This window comes from Hypanus sabinus, chromosome 5 (assembly GCF_030144855.1).
Source record: "Hypanus sabinus isolate sHypSab1 chromosome 5, sHypSab1.hap1, whole genome shotgun sequence".
NCBI lineage: Eukaryota > Metazoa > Chordata > Chondrichthyes > Myliobatiformes > Dasyatidae > Hypanus > Hypanus sabinus.
This window is the reverse complement of record NC_082710.1, coordinates 37,363,480-37,389,411: the sequence shown is the minus strand read 5'-3', so window position 1 is coordinate 37,389,411 and position 25,932 is coordinate 37,363,480. Positions and strand designations below refer to the sequence as shown.

The following is a 25,932-nucleotide window of genomic DNA, read 5'->3' as shown; positions in this document are numbered from 1 at the left end:
AGATTCTACAAATACTTTGCAAATTCACAAAAATAAAATTTGCAAGGTTATGCAAATACAAACGTTTGTACAAAAGACTAATTTGTCCTTGTTCAGGGAGCAGACCACCAGCATGGACTGCCAAATGACTGATGTATGCACATGTGCTTTTCAATGATTTCTTTCCCCAAAATTATTGTTCTTCTGGATTGATCCTGCCAGGCATTTATCCTGACTTACTTCAAACAGTACCATGGGCTCTTTTATATTCAGCCAAAACAGCACTTGATCAGGGCTTTAATCGCTTGAAAGATTGCATCTTACTTTACTGTTGGCATAACTTGGTGTAAGACTGAAGCATCTGCACCAAGCATGGAAGTAATTAAAGTGAACATGTCAGACTGCCACGGTGGTTAGTGCGATATTATTACAGCTCAGGCATTCCAGTATTTGGGCTTCAGTTCTGGCACCATTCTGTAAGGAGTCTCTGTACGTCCTTCATATAGAATGCACAAGTTTTTCCCCAGGTGCTCTGGTTTCCTCCCACAGTCTAGAGGCATACCAGGAAGGTTAAATAGTCATTGTAAATTGTCCTATGATTAGGTTCGGGTTAATCAGGGTTGTTGGGGCAGTGTGACTCACAGAAGGGCCTACTCTGTGCTGTATAGATGAACAAAATAAAATCATCATAGTAAACAAGACGATAGTGCTACATTGGTGGCTCAGTGGTAATCAGACAATTCAGTTACTTTGGCTAACAATGTATACATGCAAGATCAATCACACTATGGAACTTAAATTAAAATTTGGGAAAAATAATTAATAATTACTAATACAGTCTTCCAATTAATGGCTGAAAAAACTATCAGAAAATCATTATTTCGTGTCTAGAAAGACAACTGACACCCTTAATGGAATAGCCTAATGTGACTCTAAAGTGCTCTCTGTGAAAAAACCCCCATTAATAAGGAATGCTTAGGACACCTTTGGTGCACTACCGTCGATAATTGGGTGTTCTTCTACTAATACTCCAACACACTTAGTTCTCATCTTTATAAAGTTATAATAAACCCAGCAAGGTGGAAATAAGTGCAGGAATGTGGAACAGAGTCTGCGAATCAAGGGATCCAGTGATGATATGTGACCTAAGAAATATTACAGCTATTTGGTTGTGGATGACTAGGACGATGCTCAACATTCCAGTTTATAAATGTTGCAGATAAGGCTAGGAAGGATAGGGTAGTGTTTTACTTAAAATCAAGGCAGTCAATTTTGGCCAATGCCTCTTCTACAATTAAATTTACTTAATGAAAAAGGCAAAATAATATTTGTACCTCAGGCTCAGTAGAGGACAAAGATAAATGCCACAAAGAGGATAAAGAAATAGTGAAATAATGTCAGGTAACTAAGTAGCTTGGCTTTCATATTATATTAACAAAGTTCTTACTACATTTACAATTTTTAGTGTTTTATTACAAATATTAAAACATTAAGTTGCAAGTTCAAATGAAAACAATCATGAAAAAGATAGGCTGATTGGTGTTAGGTTGCCAAGAACAGGCAACAATAGCAATGTCATCCAGAAGAATCAGTGCTGCTGTTCAGCCAAGTGCCTGGGACACTGGGAGGGAAAACTTATGAAGAGGACACAAGAAAGGGTTGGCAAACCTTTTTTGAGAGCTCTGTTAAGATGCAACCTTTAGTAAGGTTGCACCTGAATTATTATATAACAGAAAGGATATGGAGGCTTTGGAAAGAAGACATAAGTAGTTTAGCAGAATGTTATGTGTACTAGAGGGCATGTACTTTCAGGAAAACTTGGGTTGCTTTCTTTGAGTTGAACTGATAAAAATATAAGATTGTGAGAGGCACTGTTGGAGTAGACAATCAGCATCTTCGTCCCCTGTATCAAAAACATAGAAACCTAGAAAACCTACAGCATAATACAGGTCCTTTGGCCAACAATGCTGTGCTGAACTTGTCCTTACTTTAGAAATTACCTAGGGTTATCCATAGCCCTCTAATTTTCTAAGCTCCATGTATCTATCCAGGAGTGTCTTAAAGACCCTATTGCATCCACCTCCACCATAGTCGCCAGCAGCCCATTCCACACACTCACCGCTCTCTGTGTATAAAACTTACCTCTGACATCTCCTCTGCACCTACTTCCAAGCATCTTAAAACTGTTTCCTCTCATGTTAGCCATTTCAGCCCTGGGAAAAAAGCCTCTGACTATTACAGGATCAATGCCTTTCATCAGCTTATACGCCTCTATCAGGTCACCTCTCATCCCCCTCTGCTCCAAGGAGAGAGGACCAAGTTCACACAACCTATTCTCATAAGGCAAGCTCCCTAATCCAGGCAACATCCTTGTAAATCTCCTCTGCACCCTTTCTATAGTTTCCACATCCTTCCTGTAGTGAGGAGACCAGAAATGAGCACAGTACTCCAAGTGGGATCTGACCAGGGTCCTATATAGCTGTAACATTACCTACTGGTTCTTGAACTTGACCCACGGTTGATGAAGGCCAATGCACCATATGCCTTCTTAACCACACAGTCAACCTGTGCAACAGCTTTGAGCGTCCTATGGACTTGGACCCTAAGATCCCTCTGATCCTCCACACTGCCAAGAGTCACCATTAATACTATATTCTGCTATCCTATTTGACCTACCAAAATGACCCACCTCACACTTATCTGGATTGAACTCCATCTGCCACTTCTCAGCCCAGATTTGCACCTTGCCAATGTCCCGCTGTAACCTCTGACAGCCCTCCACACTACCAACAATACCCCCAACCTGTGTGTCATCAGCAAATTTACTAACCCATCCCTCCACTTCCTCATTCAGGTCATTTATTTCAAAAAAAATCACCAAAAGAAGGAGTCCCAGATCAGATCCGAGGCACACAACTGGTCACCGACCTTCCTGCAAAATATGACCTATCTGCAACCATTCTTTGCTTTCTGTGGGCAAGTCAATTCTGGATCCACAAAGCAAGGTCCCCTTGGATTCCAGCCTCCTTACTTTCTCAATAAGCCCTTCATGGGGTTCCTTATCACATGCCTTGCTGAAATTCATATATACTACATCTACTGCTCTAGCTTCATCCACGTGCTTAGTCACATCTTCAAAAAATTCAATCAGGCTCGTAAGGCACGATCTGCCTTTGACAAAGCCATGCTGACTATTCCTAATCATATTATGCCTCTCTTCGGAATCTTCAGAATCAACTTACCAACCACTGAAGTAAGACTCAATGGTCTATAATTTCCTGGACTATCTCTACTCCCTTTCTTGAATAAGGGAAGAACATCTGCATCCCTCCAATCCTCTGGAACCTCTCCTGTTCCCATTGATGATGCAAAAATCATTGGCAGAGGCTTAGCAATCTCCTCCCACAGTAGCTTGGGGTATATCTTATCAAGTCAAGTCAAGTCACTTCTTATTGTCATTTCGACCATAACTGCTGGTACAGTACACAGTAAAAATAAGACAACGTTTTTTCAGGACCATGGTGCTACATGAAACAATACAAAAACTACACTGAAACTATGCAAAACAACACAAAAACTACACTGAAACTATGCAAAACAACACAAAAACTAGACTACAGATCTACAGAGGACTACACAAAGTGCACAAAACAGTGCAGGCAGTACAATAAAGACAATAGGCACAGTAGAGGGCTTGATGACTTATCCAACTTGATGCTTTCCAAAAGCTCCAGCATAATCTCTTTCTCACTGTCTATACGCTCAAGCTTTTCAGTCCATTGTAAGTCATCCCTACAATCGCGAAGGTCCTTTACTGTAGTGAATACTGAAGCAAAGTATTCATTAAGCTCCTCCGCTACCTCTTCTCGTTCTATACACACTTTTCCACTGTCACACTTGATTGGTCCTATTCTCTCATGTCTTAACCATATAACCATATAACAATCACAGAACGGAAACAGGCCATCTTGGCCCTCCTAGTCCGTGCCGAACCCTTAATCTCACCTAGTCCCACCTACCCGCACTCAGCCCATAACCCTCCACTCCTTTCCTGTCCATATACCTATCCAATTTTACCTTAAATGACACAACTGAACTGGCCTCTACTACTTCTACAGGAAGCTCATTCCACACAGCTATCACTCTTTGAGTAAAGAAATACCCCCTCGTGTTTCCCTTAAACTTCTGCCCCCTAACTCTCAAATCATGTCCTCTCGTTTGAATCTCCCCTACTCTCAATGGAAACAGCCTGTTCACGTCAACTCTATCTATCCCTCTCAAAATTTTAAATACCTCGATCAAATCCCCCCTCAACCTTCTACGCTCCAATGAATAGAGACCTAACTTGTTCAACCTTTCTCTGTAACTTAATTGCTGAAACCCAGGTAACATCCTAGTAAATCGTCTCTGCACTCTCTCTAATTTATTGATATCTTTCCTATAATTCGGTGACCAGAACTGCACACAATATTCCAAATTTGGCCTTACCAATGCCTTGTACAACTTTAGCATTACATCCCAACTTCTGTACTCAATGCTTTGATTTATAAAGGCCAGCGTTCCAAAAGCCCTCTTCACCACCCTATCTACATGAGACTCCACTTTCAGGGAACTATGCACAGTTATTCCTAGATCTCTCTGTTCCTCTGCATTCCTCAATGCCCTACCATTTACTCTGTATGTTCTATTTGGATTACTCCTGCCAAAATGTAGAACCTCACACTTCTCAGCATTAAACTCCATCTGCCAACATTCAGCCCATTCTTCTAACCGGCATAAATCTCCCTGCAAGCTTTGAAAATCCACCTCATTATCCACAACACCTCCTACCTTAGTATCATCGGCATACTTACTAATCCAATTTACCACCCCATCATCCAGATCATTTATGTATATTACAAACAACATTGGGCCCAAAACAGATCCCTGAGGCACCCCGCTAGTCACCGGCCTCCATCCCGATAAACAATTATCCACCACTACTCTCTGGCATCTCCCATCTAGCCATTGTTGAATCCATTTTATTACTCCAGCATTAATACTTAACGACTGAACCTTCTTAACTAACCTTCCATGTGAAACTTTGTCAAAGGCTTTGCTGAAGTCCATATAGACTACATCCACTGCCTTACCCTCGTCAACATTCCTCGTAACTTCTTCAAAAAATTCAATAAGGTTTGTCAAACATGACCTTCCACACACAAATCCATACTGGCTACTTCTAATCAGATCCCGTCTATCCAGATAATTATAAATACTATCTCTAAGAATACTTTCCATTAATTTACCCACCACTGATGTCAAACTGACAGGTCTATAATTGCTAGGCTTCCTTCTAGAACCCTTTTTAAACAATGGAACCACTTGTTCTTTTTTATTTATTTATTAGTTTTTTTATACATTTTACAAATTAAAGAAACCCCAAATCAAAATGAGGAACATTAATACAGTGCAAAATTAAGCATACAATGACAATATGATACAAAGAAAGAGAATTAAAAAAAAAGCACCTAAATTGAAGACAAGTAAACTTAGTATCCTCTCCCAGCCCCACAACACAATAAAAAAAACTCCAGACCAACCACAACACAGTATAGAGAATATAAATCAGGACAATCAAACTCCCAGACTGTGAATACACTTAGCAACAGAGGATAATAATGCCTACTACCAGAAAAAAAAGGGAGCTGAAAGCAAGGGACCGAAAAAAAAGAAAAAAAAACCGTAGTCAAGAGGAAGGTTATGAAAGTACTCGATAAAAGGTCCCCAGACATTATGGAACTTTAAATCCAAATTAAGAACTGAATAATGGATTTTTTCGAGGTCCAGGCAGGCCATAATGTCGTTAAGCCATTGAGCATGAGTGGGCGGGGCAACATCTCTCCATCTAAGGAGGATCAAGCGTCTAGCCAGGAGAGAGGCAAAGGATAATATTCGGCATTTGGTCGGACTCAGACGTAAATCTGTCTCGCCCCAGAAACCGAACAAAGCAATTAAGGGATTTGGTTCTAGGTGCTGATTCAGAATATACGATAATGTAGTGAAGACATCTTTCCAAAATTTCTCCAAGCTAGGAACCAGTACATATGAATGAGAGAGACCTCGCCCCTCTTGCATTTATCACAAAGCGGACTAATGTTAGGGTAGAATCGAGATAGTTTAGATTTAGACATATGGGCTCTATGAACAATCTTAAACTGTAAAAGGCAATGGCGAGCACAAAGAGAGGTTGAGTTAACCGATTTGAGAATAGAGTCCCAACTCTCATCAGATAAGGAGGTACTTAAATCCTGCTCCCATGCCATTTTAATTTTATCCACAGGGGCCCGTCGTAAGGCTGCTAACTTATCTCGAATAATTGATATTAAACCTTTACCTAGTGGATTAATGGAAAGAAATAAGTCCATAGCATTTTTCGCAGGCATTTCAGGAAAGCTAGGAATTAAAGGAGCAATAAAGTGTCTTATTTGGAGATATCTAAAAAAATGAGCATTGGGCAGATTGAATTTAACAGAGAGCTGCTGAAAAGAAGCGAAGCGATTATCAATGAAAAGATCTTCAAAATGCCTAATGCCCTTCCTATACCAAACATGGAATGCTGAATCATACGTAGTAGGTAGAAAAAGGTGATTATATATGACAGGGCTGGAAACGGAAAAACCATGGAAACCATAGCATTTCCTAAACTGAGCCCATATACGCAAAGTGTGTCTAACAAGAGGATTAGCTATTAATCTGGACAGACTACTAGGGAGTGCAGAGCCAAGAAGTGCAGAGATAGATAATTCTTTAGTGGAGCTCAACTCCATTGCCACCCAATTAGGGCACTTGGGTTGGCCATGGAAAAAAGACCAAAAGGTAGCACAACGTATATTAGCTGCCCAATAATATAAACGGAAGTAGCTAAAGCTATGCCACCCTCTTTTTTAGGTTTTTGGAGATGGATTTTACTAATTCTAGAGTGCTTATTCTTCCACAGATATGACAAAATAATAGAGTCTAAGGTGTCAAAAAAAGATTTAGGAATAAAAATTGAGATAGATTGAAATAAGTATATAAATTTGGGGAGAACATGCATTTTAACAACATTATTACGACCTACCAAAGACATAGATAGAGGTGACCATTGTACCAGACTCTGTTTTATAGTATATGAAAGATTGGCAAAGTTTTCACGAAAGAGATCTTTAAACTTCCTTGTGACTGTAATTCCAAGATAAGTAAATTGATTATGGACTACTTTAAAAGGGAGATCACGAAATGTTAATTCTTGTGCTTCTTTATTAATTGGGAAAAGTTCACTCTTATGTAAATTAAGTTTATAGCCAGAGATCTGGCTAAACTGGTCAAGAAGTGAAAACATTGGAGGTAAGGATGTAGATGGATTTGAGAGAAAGAGTAATAAGTCATCAGCATAAAGAGAAACTTTATGTTCAACACCCCCTCTCCAAATCCTGGTCAATTCAGGACAATTTCAAAACGCTATCGCCAAAGGTTCCATAGCCAAATCAAACTCATGTCTTGTTCTCTTGCTCTTCACATACTTATAGATTGCTTTGTGGTTTTCCTTAATCCTGCTCGCCAAGGCCTTCTCATGGCCCTTTCTGGCTCTCCTAATTTCTTTCTTAAGCTCCTTCCTGTTAGCCTTATAATTTTCTAAATCTCTATCACTACCCAGTTTTTTTGAACCTTTCGTAAGCTTTTCTTTTCTTCTTTGACTAGGTTTTCAACAACCTTTGTACACCATGGTGTACCCTACCATCCTTCCCGTCTCATTGTAACGTACCTACACGAAACACCATGCAAAAATCCCTGAACATTTGCCACATTTCTACCATACATTTCCCTGATAATATCTGTTCCCAATTTAAGTTTCCAAGTTCCTGCTAAAGATGATGTGCAGGACAAGAGTTTTGTTTAAAATTGGAGTCCTGGGTGCCTGGAATGTGGTGTTGGGGTGGCAGAGGAAGTAAATACAATGGGGCATTTCAGAAGCTCTTAGACACATAAATGGAAGGATATGGACATTGTGTTGGCCGAAGGGATTAGCTTGGCTGGGGATTTAATTACCAGCTTAATTACTTTGGTTCAACATCAAGTGCTTCCATGTTTGCACCTGAGGGGCAAAAACAAATTCCAGTTAACTATTATGGAAACACAAAATATTATTATACAATTAAGTTTTAAACCCAAGGAGTTTTAAACTCTTTCTCAATGTAATTTGGGACAGTAGCATAAAGGTTAAGATGATGGCCTAGCAGACCACGTATGGGACAGTTAATTTATAAACATGTGCTTAAATTCTACTCAGGCAAGCTGCTGATTTAAAAAGAAACTAAGTAAATCTTGACCTACTTGCTGAAGAGATGTATTCAGTAGCTGTAACCATGAAACAACCAGATTGATGTACAACTTCACGTCAGAGAAGAAAAGTTGGCATCTTTACACATTCTAATCTTCTCGTAACATTTGACCAGCAAAATGATTTACTCTTAAATTCAGTACCCATAATTAGGAACAAACTGAACTTAACATTAATTGCATTCTTAATTGAAGTAAATTGTTTCACTAACTATATGAATCAATACACTTCAGACAAATAATTATATTGAACAAACATACTTTGATCCCAAGCTCCCAAGGTCGAAATTCATCACTGCCTTCAATCTCTAGTGGTTCAAGTAGTGGCTCCCATACAGCAAGTACTTCATTGTAGTAATGTACCTTGTGAAAAAAGTATATTCTGTTTACTACAGTTTACAAGAACACTGTATAGGTTTACATAGACAATTATTTGCTTCCTAAAAAGAATAATAGCCATACAAATCTATCCATTTTAAGAAATTGTCCTCTGTAACTCAAACTGCAGTTCAATGTTGGAGCTGAACAGAGTCCACAGGTAGCATAAAAACATATCTATAAACACATCATGAAAAGAAAGGGAAACAAAGATCACATAATTCCATCAAGCAAAATTCTACCAATTCATTAATTAGACAAGTAATTTACAAGCTAGAGCCTATCCACTCTAGTCCCAACAACATATTTGCGAATCTCTTAGGCACCCTCTCTTGCTTAATCACATCATTCATTCCGCACACTAATCAAACGGCATATAATACTCCAAGTGTGGTCTCACCAATGCCTTGCCCAGCCACAAGAGTGTCCCTGCTCCAGATTTCAAGCTCTTGAATTCAATAGGTCAACTGATGAAGACTACCACTGTCAAACTGAGTCATCATGTTCAGGGAATTGCGTACTTACATTCCTTGTTCTCTTTACTACAACACTCAACCAGGCTCACAATGGCTCTGCCATTCACTGTGTATGCCCAACCTTGGTTTAACTTCCCAATTCAATTCCATCTGCCATTCCTTGGCTCACTCTCCTGTTAATCTAAATCCTGTTGTAACTTTAATGTCCACCACACCACCAATTTTGGTGCCATTTCCAAACTTAATCATGCCGCCTACATTCACACCGAAATCATCAATATAACAAACGGAGGATCCAATGTTGATCACTGTAGCATACAACTATTCAGAGGCCTCCCTGAAAAACAGCTCACTGACTCCTCCCACCAAGCAACTATTGTATTTGGCTAGCTCACCCTGGATTTCATATGATTCCATATCAGCTTACCTTGACAAAGGCCTTACAAAAGTTCAGATAGACAACAGTTACCCCTAGTCGTTAATCCGAGATTTAACCAAGGCAGGTTCATGTGCTCCAATTCTACTCAGACTAGAATCACTACACAGCTGATACATGGAATTTCTTTTGAGGTGCATGAACCAGTGAATTTCCCATCAAGTTTCTAATAAGTAACACGTTCTCCCTTACAACACTTTACTCCTCACATGCTCATCCAAATTTATATTTGCTGCCAGTATTTCACCTTTTTCATTTCCTTAGGAATTTAGTGTAATTCCTTATTTCTAACTTGTTTTAAGAATCTTGCAGATTCTCTTTTGTTTTCTGTTACATTTCATTTTATTTTATTTCATAATTCTGTAAGTTCTGGCTTTAGTTTTCCGTTGAACAGTGCCAAGGCTGGAAAAAATCTCTCTACAAGGCTTCCCACTGCAGTAGAGCCTCTAACCTTTGATTCCAAGTTACCTAGGCCAATTCTTTTTTCTTCCTGTTGAAAATAGTCTTTCTCTAATTGACTTTTTTTTACCGTGAAATGATATATGTAGTTTCACTTGACTATTTTAAAGCCTTATGACTCCATAATTTCTGAGATGCTTCTCCACTGAAGTTTACTTCAGTTCGCCTGGCTCATTTTTGGGTCAGAAACATACTGATCAAGAAATTTCACCTGGGAACTGATTTCAGAAACTCTTTTTTGCTTATGTTATTGCTATCTCTATTTATTGAGAGTTCCTTATCACTGCAACTATTTCCTGCTGTTGGCAGGTCTACAGAATAATCCCAGTACTGTCATTGCACATTAATTGGTTCTCAATTCACAACTGATAGATCTTGTCAAGTGTTCCAAGATATATTATTTCCAGCGCTGCAGTAATCTATTAAGCAATACTGTTATTTCCCCCTTCTTTCTTCCTTTCCCTATTTCTGGAGCAACATTTAGAAGCTATTCCTGCCCTTTGTCATGACATTGTAATCCTACATTTTTAATTGTTCTCCAGTTCACCCATATTATTTAATATCCTTCCAGTATATCTGTACATAAAAACCTTAAATCTACCTTAGAACTTAAGCTTTCTCATCTACCTCTGGTCTATTTTTTTTTCATACTACCTGCAGGGATCCTGCTGTCATAGTTATATACTATATGCAAATTTACTACAAGTATCACTCTGGTGCTGTTGAAGTAATTTGAAATGTCACCAGGGCAGGGAAATGATTCTCAACTTACAGACATGTACCATAATGATATATTACATATAGAGCATCTTTGCTGCTGTTTGGAGATTTTTGAAGAGGTTTAACAGTTACTTATTTTCTATGTGGTATCAGCCAAAAGTATTAATGTACATAAAGGTAGTTGATGAGCAACCAATCTTTATTTTGATACTGATAAGCAAATGTGGACTCCAGACCAAACCTGCTCCTCTTTGAAAAACATAATGGATCTTTTCAGTCCTCAGTAATGTCTTGTAGAACATAAGTTTACATGATTTATCTAAAAAAATCTCTCCCAAAATGCAAGATTTTTTAACGTTTTCTAGCAATTCCAAGACTAGTAAAGCAGTGTCGCTTTAGCTAACAAGATGAGAAAAAAAATACAGATTTCGAAATGCAGAATTAAACTCTATGAAAATTATGAACCACTGCAACATTACAAAATTGAAACTAAATTAATACATTCAAGAACAAAAGATGTTTTATGCAATAGATTTTCAAAACAACTTCCTACCTCTAAATTAAGATGGCATTTAAGGTTAATGAGTGTGCTCCAGTTCTGCACATCTCCTTCAAAAGTTGATTTTGCTAAAAGCATTGGAACAGTTCTGTGTCCGATACCTGCTTCCAGAGTCAGGCATACATATTCAACTGTCATTTTTAGGCTCTCTCCTGTTGTGTCTAGTTGTTTTACTTGACTACCATTGTTCTCATTATCATTTGTGTCTTCCAAAAACCAGAACTTTAAATTTTTCACATCCTTCTTAGTCCACAAGTCAAGTGGAATCTCACTGCATTTTTCCTGTGGACTACTAGCAGCTGGAGTCAAGGCAGACATTATTGTAATCACCGTGTTAATAATAATAGGAGACACCTAGGAAATGAATATACACAAAACATTGTGTTTAACAATGCATTTAGAAATTATTGTGTAACTTTAAAATGACGCACAAACGAAACCTTACTTTCAGCATCAGTGATTTCACAGCCAGCTCTACTTCAATGGGACCAGAAGCAGGTTGTGTACTTCGGAAGAACAAATTGCAAGGCTGAAGGACCTATATATTTCAATTAGAAAAAACGTAGTGATACTAAAGATCTACATTCAGATTGATACATACAAAAGTAAAATGTAACTAAACTGGTTTTGGATATTCTAAAATAGGATTTATTTTCAAAGTAGGCCAGAAAGATTGCACAATAGCAGATTTAATGTACAAAAACAAACTTAAAATTCCACATACCGTAGTAACTTGATCTTTTCTTTTTCCTTTTAGAAACGGGCAGACCATTACTTTTAGATCTTTAACAGCTGCAGTAATTTTTTGACTTTCCATATCATTATTAATATCAGCCTCACATTGAGTTGTCACCACCAGTGATGGGGCATCTGCTCTTGTCAAATCTGCTACAAAGATGATCTCTGGATTCTGAACACGAACAATGAGTTCCATTTTTGACGTAGTTTGTGATGACACTGAAAGAAAGAAAAGAATGCCAGTGCATATACTCCACAAACTTTAAGTTTTTAAATGCAAGTGCCCTTATGTTTTGCAAACCTCTTTCTCCTCTATCTTTTGTCTGTGTTGCTGTTGGTTTGTTCGGATGCACTGCAGAGACTTGATTATTTGCTTGTACAAAGAAGTCAACCACTGTGAGTAGAAATTCCATACTTGCACAAACATAGATATCACGTATAACTGCATCTAGAAACATGCCTTCTCTTCCTTGTTTGTAACTGAAGTCGATCATTGCATTCTTCTTATTTGTTAGCTTCATTTCCACCATTCTGGAAGGGAAGGGGAAAGAGTAGAAACTCAATTAGTACGCACTAATGAGATATAATGACATTACAAAGAAAATATATATTTGGGGATAGCACCATGGACATTTTCCCCCTAGCTAGATATGTGCCTGATGTCAAGTCTTGTTTTCTAATTGTACGAGTTTCAAATCCAAACTACAGAATAACATCACAATTTTTATTTCCTCAATCTTAAATCTAAGTGGCTACAATGCAGGCCAACTTACATCTACCAGAGTACTAGGAATATAGTTTGGCAGATTCACCTTGTTAAATGGAAATAAGTTTCCAACAGTCCAACCCTTGCTGATATCTGGAAAGGGATCAATCAAATAAAAGCATCTGAATTCCTGAAAATTTAAGTTACTCCATATGGTATTATTGGACTAATGCTCACGGAGGCAGATTATTTGAGGATAAAAATGAAATACTCTACCAGTTGTGTTATCTGGAGGCCAAGACTTCTACTCCCCAATTTCATAAGACATCCCAGCACTGGCAAAAGTTATTGACAAACTAACCTCCAGGTTATACCGGCCAAACTCAGAAAGGGAGCTATTGCAGGGGGGAGAGGAGAAGTACTTTACAAAGTTAGTAGTAGAAAGAGGGACAAGACTATTGTCAACTCATGTTACTAGTGAAGTTTCAGAGGAACAAATAGTTAACTTGAGTTCCATTCTACCATTCCTCAAAAGAAGACAATATCAAATGGCAATCTTCAACTAGACACTATAGGGAAACATTGCACCAAGCAAAACAAGCGCATCGATGCTTAAATGTTGAACTTAAGACTTTAAAATCTATGCACTGAAAACCTACATTTAAAATGAAGATGAATTCTGTCCTCAAGAGTTGCCAATAGTTCCCCACCACTGACAATAGATATTTCTCTCAAAGGAAGCTTTTATTTGTATAACAGACTGACTCAGCTCACCCCTTCTTTCTTGAATAAACCTCTCATCATCCCCAACATACATTTTTGTGCAACAAAATTCTGTTTCCCAGGTATTTTAACTTGCTCAGCTACTTTCTCTTTCTCTGATTCACCTTTACTAGACCCCTCATTTGTCTTTGAAATTTAATCTCTTCTAATCAGGTTATTTTTACCATAGACTTCTCAACATTTTGTATTAGGTCCTTCAAAGTACTTATATGCCACCATGTACAATCCTGAGATTCATTTTCTTGCAGGCACTAAGAGTAAATACTAAAATAAAACACGCAATAGAATCCCACAGGACAGACAGTCAACCAATGTGCAAAAAAGAAACTGCAATACAAACAGAAAGAATAATAATAATAATAAATAAATAAGACATAGATATCAAGAACATGAGATGAAGAGTCCTTGAAAGTGAGTCCATATGCTGTGGAAACAGTTCAGTGATGGGGTAAGCTGCGTGACGTTATCCCCTCTGGCTCAAGAATATGATGGTTGATGGGTATTAACTGTTCATGAACTTGGTGGTGTGAGTCCTGAGGCTCCTGTACCCCCTTCCTGATGGCAGAGGTGAGAAGAGAGAATGGCCTAGATGGTGGGAGGTCCTTGATGATGAATCCTGCTTCCATGTGACAGCATCCATGCATAATTGCTCAATGGTGCAGAGAGCTTTATCCATGATGGACTGGGCTGTATCCACCACTTACTGTAGGCTTTTCTGTTCGAGGGTATTGGTGCTTCCATACCAGACTGTGCTGCAATTAGATAATATACTCTCCACTGCACGTTTATAGAAAACTGTCAAAATTTTAGATAACATACCAAATATTCACAAACTCCTAAGGAACTCACTGCATTTATTTACTGGGTCCAAGACAGATCCTCTGAAATGATAACACTAAAGAATTTAAAGTTGTTGACTCTTCACCTCTGATCCCCCGATAGGTCCATAAGCCAGTCCTTTGATTTTCTCTTCCTGCTCAATCATCAGCTCTTTGGTCTTGCTGACACAGTAAGAGGTCCATTGTTGTGCCATCACTCAGGCTGAATCAAAGGTGGTGACAAATCAACAAATAGGAAGGAGATCAAAAATCTGGCTATGACAGTGGTGTCATCGGCAAACTTACATATGGTATCAGAGTTGTGCTTAGCATCACAGTTCTAAGTACAGTCATCCCTCAGTATCTGCAGGGGATTGGTTCCAGGTGCCCCTGTGGATACCAATATATGCTGATGCTCAAGTCCCTTATATAAAATGGTGTAGTATTTGCATATAACCTACGCACATCCTCCTGTATACTTTAAATCATCTCTAGATTACTTATAATACCTAATACAACATAAGTGCTATGTAAATAGTTGTTATACTGTATTGTTCAGGGAATAATGACAAGGTCTGTACATATTCAGTACAGATGTAAATATGGTAGCTCCTCTGGGAACGTTGATGATGCCTCGGCATCAGCCATAGCTGATTCTCCCATGATCTTTAAGTTCTTGAGGCTGTAGCGCTTTACGTAGCTAGCCAGTCATCCCTTACCAGCCTGAAACTCCTTCCTCTCGTTCACAACACAGGCAGCGAAAAAACGAGATGCGAGGTGAACAATGCTCAAACAACGAGTGCTGGAGAGAGACTGAGGATCTGTGAAATGGTGGGAAGCTACAGCAGGGTATGCCTACATATCACTTAATTCGTGTAGATTCAGCATAGTACTTGGCATACAGCAGGTTCAAGTTTTGCTTTTTGGAACTTTCTGGAATTTTTTTTGAATATTTTTGATCTGCGGTTGGTTGAATCCGTGGATGCGGAACCCACGGATACAGAGGGCTGACTGTATAAAGTGAGTAAAGTAGCGGGCTAAATACAGTCTTGAGGTGCACCTACGCCGATGGTGATCATGGAGATGGTTGTTGCCAATGTGGACTGACTGGGGTTTGCAAATGAGGAAATTAAGGATCCAGTTGCATAAGGAGGTATTCAGGTCTAGGTCTTGAAGCTTACCGATTAGTTTTCAGGGGATGATAGTATTGAAAGCTGAGCTGCAGTCAATAAAGAGCATACTGATCCATCTTCGATCCAAGTACTTCATGATACTATTAACAATATATTTTCCTATTATATTTCCAGGTCATACATCAATCCCAGAATGAGACCATCTGGGCAGACTTTGAAGAGTCTTTCAAGTTCTCAGCGCTGCTCTTTCACACTTAACTAATAATATGCCAATCAATCTTCTACGTGTTATTTGGAGTTATGGAAAAATTCTTTCTTCAAAATTAAACAATGGTTCACTTTGAAGCATTGCATAAAGTGCAATGATGTAGGAAAGTTTGGCTTCATTGACAAGGAAGGCATACCCAACAGAGATAAATTCAAATTTAGTGGCAGAAATTCTTCAATTTTTTTTTAGATTAGATGAGGGAGCACTAGAAATCTGGGTAGCAGGGAAAATAATTCAGGGTTATCTTTTTTTTAAGGATATCCTGGAGTAATGCACAATTTACACTAAAATTATCAACAATTTGCAATGCATGGCTATATCAGAGACGTCAAATTATGAAAGAAAGAGCTTGTAGCAACAATTAACGAGCAGAGCTGATTAAATATGGGTTATATAAGAAATGGAGCAACTTAAATTTAACAGCATGAAATACAGATAGAATATAAATATATAATCCAATTACCTCAGAGCAACAACAAAGCCAATAATATTGAAAAGATATTGGAAAGGGTACAGCGGAGATTTACCAGGATGCTGCCTGGTTTAGAGAATGTGCATTATGAGGAGAGATTACAGGAGCTAGGGCTTTACTCTTTGGAGAAGAGAAGGGTGAGAGGAGACATGATAGAGGTATACAAGATATTAAGAGGAATAAATAGAGTGGATAGCCAGCGCCTCTTCCCCAGGACACCACTGCTCAATACAAGAGGACATGGCTTTAAGGTAAGGGGAGGGAAGTTCAAGGGGGATATTAGAGGAAGATTTTTTAGAGAGTGGTTGGTGTGTGGAATGCACTGCCTGAGTCAGTGGTGGAGGCAGATATACTAGTGAAATTTAAGAGACTACGAGACAGGTATATGGAGGAATTTAAGGTGGGGGGTTATATGGGAGGCAGGGTTTAAGGGTTGACTCAACATTGTGGGCTAAAGGGCCTGTACTGTGCTGTACTATTCTATGTTCTATGAAATGATGCTAAAACACAAATTAAATGTATTCAGGATACCTTGTGTCAGAAATTGATCACAAAATATCACTGAGCAGTTTATAAAGTGTGCAAATACAAATAAATTATGTTAACTTTTTATATATACAAATTATTAGTTATTCTTTGTAAGAAAGCCAATCAACAAAATAGACATTTTAAAACTTCAGTGGCTCTCTGCATTAATTTCTGGTCAGCTTGGACTCAACATTTTGTCCAAATATTGGCCAAAAGGAAATAAAGAAATAAATATCAAATCATGATGCCCTTCACTCATACTCTCCAGAAATAAATTTATTGAAACATGCTTCAGATTGACACGTGAATAAGTGAAGTCTCTCCTTGCATATTCCAGCTTTGAGTTCAGAAAGGAGGCCAAAGGCATGATCGGGAATCTTTCATAGTTAAACAGTTAAGAGGAACATAAATGCAAAGTATCAATCATAATATTGCTTTGATAAATTACTTAATAATCAAAAATAAACTAGAACTGAATAAACAATACAAATACCTTGATGTGGCTTTCTCTATTCCCATTCGTTTGTCATCTAGCATGCAGTTATAAAGTTTCACGTCAGCTTTCATGGATCCATCAGATAACATCTTGACAGAAGTGGAAAACGTATGTAACTTGAACTCTGCTAGTATGTCCTGATCAGATCTCTGCTCTTTTGTAATATTCATCTGGTTTAATAAGGAAAACAAAGTAAAACTTTATTGTATCATTTATTTCAAATAGTTATGGACGTTCCCACCCCTCCCCAACCAAAAGTTAGGCATGCTTGAATCAATTTCCTGAAGAAATGTAGTCATAGAAAAGAACACATTTTGCTTAAATTAAAATCAATAGACAAAATGATAATGATTATAGCTCAGTCTTATTGATTCAAAATTTTATTTTCCCATCAACAAAATGTCAGAGCATTTATCATGCATTACAAGCTGACTCACTGGCTTTGCACTCTGCTTGAAGCACTAACACAAGATCAAAACATATATCAGACTACTGTTTATTGATTATAGTTTGGCATTCAATACCATCATCCCTTCAGTATTAATCAAAGGTCTAAAGCTGGGCTTCTGTACTTCCCTCTGCAAATAGATCTTCAACTTCCTTATCAACAAAAATGACAAATGACAATCAACAGAAGTGCATATCAAAAATGCATGCTTAACCAACTCTTCACTCTCACGACTCTCAAACCTACTCAAGACAACCCAAATGATGTCTATAAACTGGCAGATAACATTACTGTTGGTAAAATTACACAGGGCATTGTGATAGGCATGGGGTTGGCTATTTCAGAAAAGGAATCTGAATCAGGTTTATTATCACTGGCATGTCATGAAAATTGTTAACTTAGCAGCAGCAGTACAATGCAATAAATGAAAACATACAAAACAAATAAATAAATTGAAAATTACTTAAATTAAAAGTAGAGCAAAAATAAAACTATTAAAAATGAGGTAGTGTTCATTGGTTCAATGTCCATTTAGGAATCAGACAGCAGAGAAGAAGCTGTTGCTGAATCACTGAGTGAATGTCTTCAGGCTTCTGTCCCTTTTTCCTGACGATTACAATGAGAAGAGAGCATGTCCTGGATGATGGGAACCCTTGATAATGGGAACCCTTAATGATGAACACAGCCCTTCCAATACACTGCTCCCTTGAACATGTCCTACATAGCACCCAATATAGAGCTGTCTAATTTTATGAATTTCTGGAGCTTCTTTCAATCCTGTGCAGTAGCACCACTCCCTCCATACAAGACAGTGATGCAGTTTGTCAGAATGTTCTCCATAGTACATCTGTAGCAGTTTGAGTGCCTTTGGTGACAAGCCAAATTTCCTCAAACCCCTAATGAAATATAGCTGCTGTCTTGCCTTCTTTATCGGTGTATCAATATGTTGGGACCAAGCTAGATCCTCAGAGATCTTGATACCCATGAACCTGAAATTGATCATTCTCCTTACTTCTCATCCATCCATGAGGATTGGTTTGTGATCCCTTGTCCTACTCTTCCTGAAGTCCACAATCAGCTCTTTCATCTTACTGACACTGAGTGCAAGGTTGTTGCTGAGACACCACTCCACTAGTTGGCCTATCTCACTCCTGTACGCCCTCTCGCCTCCAGAGATTCTGCAAACAATGGCTGTTACATTAGCAAATTTATAGATGGCATTTCAGCCAGTCATTGGTATAGAGAGTGTAAAGCAGTGGGCTAAGCAAACATCCTTGAGGTGCTCCAATGTTGATCATCAGCGAGGAGGAGTTATTAATAGCAATTTGTGCAGAATGTGGTCTTCCAGTTAGGAAGCTGAGGATCCAAATGCAGAAGGAGGTACAGAGACCCAGGTTCCTTAACTTATCAATCAGGATTGTAGACATGATGGTGTTAAACACTGAGCTAAAGTCAACAAATAGCATCCTGACATAGGTGTTTGCATTGTCTATGTGATCCAAAGCCATGTGAAGAGCCACTGAGATTATCTCTGCCATAGACCTACTGTGGCTATAGGTAAATTGCAGTAGGTCCAGGTCCTTGCTGAGGCACAAGTTGATTCTGACCATGACAAACTAGTATTTCATTACTATAGACATGAGTGCTACTAGATGATAGGCATTAAGGCAGTTTAAAAAAACTTCTTCTTGGGCTGTTTGACCGGTTTCAGCAAAACCAAGGAATTAATTCTGACTTTCAGGAAGGGGAAGTTGGGATTACATGCACAAGTCCTCATGGAGAGGTTCGCGATGGAAAGGGTGATCAGAGACAGGTTCCTGGCAAATATCTACAGACGTACGGTGCAGAGCATTCTGACTGGTTGCATCACAGCCAAATATGGAGGCTCCAACAAATTGCTGGAGGCTGCAGAGGGTAGTAGATTCAGCCATTTCCGGCTACTGCCACTATAAATGCTCCTTCATTTTCTGAACTATAAAAGGCTTGTGTCTCCTAGCAATTAAAGGGAATATTGCACAAACAAACCTACTAATACAAAGCAAACTAAATGAGAGGTGTAAGACAAAAGGAATAAAGAAGCCAAATTGCTTCCTCTGAAAAATCCATCACATATAGATAAGAGAAATCCCTTAGAGAATAAACTAGGTAATAGGCTCCAGAATTTAAAATTACATCACATGGGTAATGTACTAATACTTAGCCAATAAAAAAATAGATGGGTGATGAACTACGTTTAGCTGCTATTCTACTTCCCGCTAGTGAATATGTAAAATACATTAGTTTGTTAAAAAGCACAAATCTTATAAAAAGGATTATTAAAAAGAGCAGTTTCCAACAAGATCTTGAAAGTGTTAGTGTGAATAGTATCATCAGAACAGATGTGACAGAGCTAGAGAAACAGGAAGCATGAACTAGGCTCCAAATAGGAAGCCTTAGTGCAAGTAGGTGTCATCAGAATAACTGAAAGTCAGTGAGTTTGTGATGACCAGTTGTAAATGTATTTCTTGATATGGAGGTAGAAAAGTTGGAAAAGGGAAGAGTTAAAATGAACCACCTAAAACAGGGGAAAACAGTTAGAAACAGAAGAAACTTCAATTTTTTCCCTTTCAAGTAGGAAGCAGCACCAATAGTCTTCAATGTTAGAAAATAAGAGATAAGAAAGGATGACAGAATAAGACTGAAATTCATGGTATGTATCCTTGCAGCACTGAAAAAAGGTCAAATTTGATACATGATATTGACTACTTTAGCTGCGATAAATAGAGGGAGACTGGTTTAAAGCCAGTGAGTCATGGGTTTAAAATTCAAAACAAAGATTCTTGTGGGATATGAGGAACTGTGTTTTTAACCCTCCATGCAAAGAGTAGTTGTGATCGAGAACTTGTCATCTGCAAGGATATGGAAACACAATCAGGACTCAGATATTCAAGAGAAACCAATTGCAAGGCTACAGGGGAAGACTGGAGAATGTTCAAGGATTTAGTGAGCCAAAAAAAGCTTTTCAGTGCTGTAAAACCAAGAACAGGAAGCAGAAGAGATTTTCAAGCTTGCTTTGCTTTTTAATAAGGTCATGGTTGCCCTGCTCTCTAGTCTCAAGTCAACTTTCAAGAACAATTCTCATAATTCCCTTTGCTTGAAAAATGTTTCAGCCTTGAAAGTGTTTAGTAACAAAAGGACTATAGCTCAATGCAGCACAGAAATCCAAAAGATTAACAACCTTTAAATCTTTTTACATTATATTTAAATTACACACACCTGTGCCTCAATATAGACTTCAATTCACCCCACCCTACAATTCACTAACTTGAAAAAGACTTGCCCATTCCTCCACCCATCTATTAACTAATTCTCTTAACATTGATTTTTTGAAGCTTAATCTTGTGTAGTCATCATTCTCACTTTATTATCTTCTGGAAAACTCAATATGCACTATACATTGTCTCACCTTTATCTATTCTCATTTTAGATTCTCAAAGAAAAATCTAAATATTGACAAGCATGATTTCATTTTCCTTTGCTGATTTCAAAAATATTGTTAAGCTATTTTTCTTACCTATCTTATTGTTTTTCTTGAGCACCTAGTCATTAGTCGTATTAAATTCCAATACGCCTTTTCTCAACCACCTGCTATTTCTGCTTCCTTAAAAGCCAATTACGCAACTTGTGACTATGGTTTCCTCAGGGTGCTCCTATTTTCTCTCACATTCCAAAAAGACATGGGTTAGTAGGGTAATTGGTTTTATGGGTATAATTGTTTTGCATGGGCTCATTGTCTGGAAGGGCCTGTTAGTGTGCTACATATCTAAACAAATAAAAATTAAACCTATTCACTTATATTCTCCTGCTTTTAAAAAAACTGCAGCTCTGAAAGTTCAGAACCTACTCAATTCCCATTGAAAGGCTGGCTTCCGCCAGCCTTTGCATCAAATTCCAGATACTGCCCTCATCCAGATCTCCTTCATTTCCCATACATCTGCATTCACCTCATCTTCTCACCGTCATAACTAGGGTTCCCCTTGTCCTTAACAACTCAAGAAACTCATACGTAGCATATCATTCTCCGTAACATTCACAATTCCAATAGGATTAATACAAACCACACCTTTCCCTTCACCTTCATTTCCCCCCCCCCACCTCCACTTTCCATAAGGATTTACCTGCTACATGACTCTCTCATCCATTTGTCCCTTCTCACTGCTCTCTCTCCTGGCATGTATCCCTGAAACTGTGACAGGCACTGCACCTACCCTTACACCTCCTCCTTCACCACTATTCAGGGCCTCAAACAATTCTTCCTCCCATGTGAGGTAACATTTTGCCTGCGAGTCTATTAAGGTCACCTAATACATCTGGAGTGCCTAGTGTGGCCTTTGCTACATCAGTGAGACCTGACACAGTTTGGGGAGGAGGGTGGGGTGGCAGCTTTGTCAAATACTGTCGTTTTAAAATCAGTAAAGGAAAGTGAAATCACGCTTAACAGTTCCTAGCTTTTTTCTTAGATCAAAGAGAAGGAGGATCTCCTGGTGGTTATCCATTGTAATTCATTTTCCAGTCCCCCAATCTGACACATCTGTCAATGGTCTACTACCGCAACACCTTATTTCCATTTGATGGAATGACCATTGATTTCTTCAACTTCCAGTAGTTCCTCTTTATCCTTTCCCTATTCTGGTTACCCTTTCACCCTTTTCCAGAGGGAAATGGCTAATGCAAAGGGGTTAAGTTTAAGGTGATCAAAGCATGGAGAGTGTGATGCCGGAATTAATTTTTTGTTAATACAGAGTGAGGAATACACGGAACACGCTGCCAGGAGCGGTGGTTGATGCAGATACACCAGATATATTACCGACATTTAAGAGACTCCCTTCATGGGTGATAAATAAAAATGGAGAGCTTTGTGGGAAGGAAGGGTTAGATTGATCTTAAGAGAAGGTTAAAATGTTGACACAATGTTGTGGGCTGAAGATCTTAAATGGTGCTGTAATATTCAATGTTCTATGGTATAAGCTACAAGCAAGGGAAAATGCCTATTTTTTCTCTGCAACTCAGAGGGTCTTAAAAGTACACCATCACCTACACCAAAGAACTCTTAATATTTGGCACTTAGCTACAATATTTAGGACAGTGTTACGTTAAAGTTTTTCCAGCTCCAGATGCTGAAGCCTTAATTGTTAATTACTGATCACAACAAATCAAATCTGTAATAACACATCTTTTAAGTAACTATTTAACAGGAGACATAAAACCATTACTTTACAAACTATGAGATTATTTAAAAACTAAATTTTATTTTGTTTATGATAAGTATGCAATTTGTTCACAAATTGCATTCCAAGACTGTAACCATTCAATAAATTCAGGAATATATGGACAGATTTTTTTTTTAAATTTGCAGACATTAAGGTATTGCCAATACAAAAAAAAATGTAGTACCGGGTTTGAAGGTTGACTGTAGAGGATTAAAGAAAGCTCATCCAAACTAAAGTCCAACTTCAATGTTGTCTTAAGTTTCACAGGTTTTTGTGTTTCCACAACAGCAGCAGTTACCACAGTTCTTCCTAGGAGAAAAATAATTGTGACAGCACATATTGCTTTGGCTTTCCATTGCAGTCTGATAGCTCCAATTAGAAGTAAATTAGTTAGGGATCACAAGAAAAAGCTTAGATGCTGAGCAATTATGGCTAAATATCACAAATTCAATACCCTTGTCCTCAGCACTCATTTGCTGGCCCTTGCCATCTTTGAGGATAGTGATGTTCTTGGAGCAGTCTCCCATAAATTATTTTAGCATCCTTCACGCTTTACAACGAGATTGAGCAAAAGTCTAGAGCTTAGATTGTAACTTTTGTTGTGAGAATGATTAGTTCTATTTATTGAATGCTGTGCCAATTTAGAATTCACATTTCTACATTTGTTCTGTTGGTTAAAAAGAACCCCACTCTTGACTTTGAGAATTAAAGGAAGAGTCCAAATGAAGGATTTAGTTATAATTTATAGATGGTATGTACTGTAGGTTATTAAAATAATTTAACATTGTTCTGTAAGAAAGTCCCAAGAACTCACAAGATAAAAGAAAATAATCTTTAAAATACAAGAGATCCATCAGCAAGGGTTTATGAGTTGGGCACAAGTAATGATTCATAGATTTTACTCAATCCCTGGTTAGTTAGGGATATTCATTGTATCAGCTATGGTTTAGAGAACTGAGGAACAATTGGATCCAAAGCTATTTCAATTGACCTATTTTAGTACATTATTTGTAATTTAACTGAGTAAAATCATCTCTTTTTATCTCAAGCAGGTGGTTTAAACCAGTACAAATGTGGTAATTTCTAAGTCTATAGGTATACAAGTTCTAATAAGGGGAACACATAAGGATAAAGCAATTAAAATATCATGATATAAAGATCATATGGAACAAAAGTAAATGTGGTGAATCATTAACTAACTTTTCTATTACAGATGCTAAATTATTACCTATTTCTGGTGTTTGGTAGATAACTGTTGGAAAATGCCAGCAATTCTATCCGAGGGTTCTAATCAAGGTTCAATCAAAAAAAACTGAAGAGCTACTTCAACAGCAACACAATAATAAATAACCAACCTGCAGAATTTTGTGAAGGATTTCCTTTCTCAGTGCCTGAATGATCTCTCTTTTTATCACTCTGTGCAGCCACAGAGTCAACTGAATTATCACCCAAATTTTCATTGAGAGTTTTCAAAATAATGACCAGATCTTCTTGGCTGAGTACAACCTATGAAAATATATAAAATATTTGCTGTTCTTTCTTCCAAATATACGTTATTTACAAAGGGCAAATTGCCTAAGAGTATTGTTAAACTATTCCTTCAATAGAAAGACAATACTCATACCTCATTTATGCGCAGAATAAAATGAGTAGTGATATTTTGTTTTAAAACATACATATTACTAATTTTCTTAAAGAAAATGTGCATCTAAATCAGTATCGTTCATATATAATTTTGATATGTTGAGTTGTCATTTTACAAAAGTTGTAAAATGATAACTTTCTTTAAGTGATTACTTTAGGGCAAAATCTATAAGAAAATTGCACTAGCAACACACAAAATGCTGGTGGAACGTAGCAGGCCAGACAGCATCTATAGGAAGTACAGTCAACGTTTCGGGCCAAGACCCTTCGTCAGGACTAACAGAAAGAAGAGTCGGGGGGGGGAGGGGGAGATCTGAAATGATAGGAGAAGACAGCAGGGGGAGGGATGAAGCTAAGAGCTGGAAAGTTAATTGGCAAAAGGGATACAGAGCTGGAGAAGGGAGAGGATCATGGGACAGGAGGCCTAGGGAGAAAGAAAGGGGGAGGGGGGAGAACTAGAGGAAGATGGAGAGTAAGCAAGGAGTGATTGTGAGGGACAGAAGGTAAAAAAAAGACAGAAAAAAGGGGGGAATAAAAAATAAGGGATGGGGTAAGAAGAGGAGGAGGGGCATTAACAGAAGTTAGAGAAATCAATGTTCATGCCATCAGGTTGGAGGCTACCCAGACGGAATATAATGTGTTGTTCCTCCAACCTGAGTGTGGCTTCATCTTGACAGTAGAGGCGGCCATGGACTGTCATATCAGAATGGCAATGGAACGTGGAATTAAAATGTGTGGCCTGCTGCGTTCCACCAGCATTTTGTATGTGTTGCTTGAATTTCCAGCATCTACAGATTTCCTCGTATTTGCATTAGAAAATTGCACTATGCTGTTCTCCAAAAGTAAGGCTGCGTGGAAAATAAAATTAGTGTTGTAGAATCAAATCGCAAAGCACATCAACGATGAAAATGTCTAGCTGTGTATTAGGTGACTAAGAAAATAATTTAATATAAAAATAGAAATGAATTCATATTTTCAGACTGCTGGTAATTTGTATTACATTGTAAAATCTAGCTAAACATTTCAATATAAATATACTTACATGCAGAGGTTTTAAGATTCCAAGAATTTTAATATCTGGAATTTCATGGTACCAAGCTGCAGCTAAGTTACGGTCAACAACAACCTCCAGGTTAACAGGCCGAAGCAATGAAATTTCAGAGAGAAAAATCCCATCCACATACATTGTCCTGATAAATTTGGAATGTTCAGAAAGAGAAATGAAACCAGCCTGCTCTTAAAATTATGTAACAGAATACATTAGTAGCATGCATTTATCTT

At 38.0% G+C, this 25,932-nt stretch overlaps 1 protein-coding gene across 3 annotated transcripts in view; it reads right to left on the bottom strand.

Annotated features, from left to right (window-relative positions):
* The window catches only part of vps13a (vacuolar protein sorting 13 homolog A), a 361,176-nt gene that overhangs the window by 139,387 nt on the left and 195,857 nt on the right, over positions 1-25,932 (bottom strand). For all 3 annotated transcript variants that reach the window (XR_009512162.1, XM_059969760.1, XM_059969759.1), the window contains exons 34-42: positions 25,694-25,841; positions 24,363-24,513; positions 23,192-23,316; positions 17,308-17,480; positions 12,408-12,637; positions 12,093-12,325; positions 11,814-11,906; positions 11,363-11,722; positions 8,602-8,703 (exon numbers count right to left, since the gene is read on the bottom strand). Coding sequence is in view for 2 of the 3 variants with exons in the window: in XM_059969760.1 (XP_059825743.1) it covers positions 8,602-8,703; positions 11,363-11,722; positions 11,814-11,906; positions 12,093-12,325; positions 12,408-12,637; positions 17,308-17,480; positions 23,192-23,316; positions 24,363-24,513; positions 25,694-25,841 (1,615 nt within the window). In the remaining variant the exon portion in view is untranslated. The remainder of the gene's footprint in view (positions 1-8,601; positions 8,704-11,362; positions 11,723-11,813; positions 11,907-12,092; positions 12,326-12,407; positions 12,638-17,307; positions 17,481-23,191; positions 23,317-24,362; positions 24,514-25,693; positions 25,842-25,932) is intronic.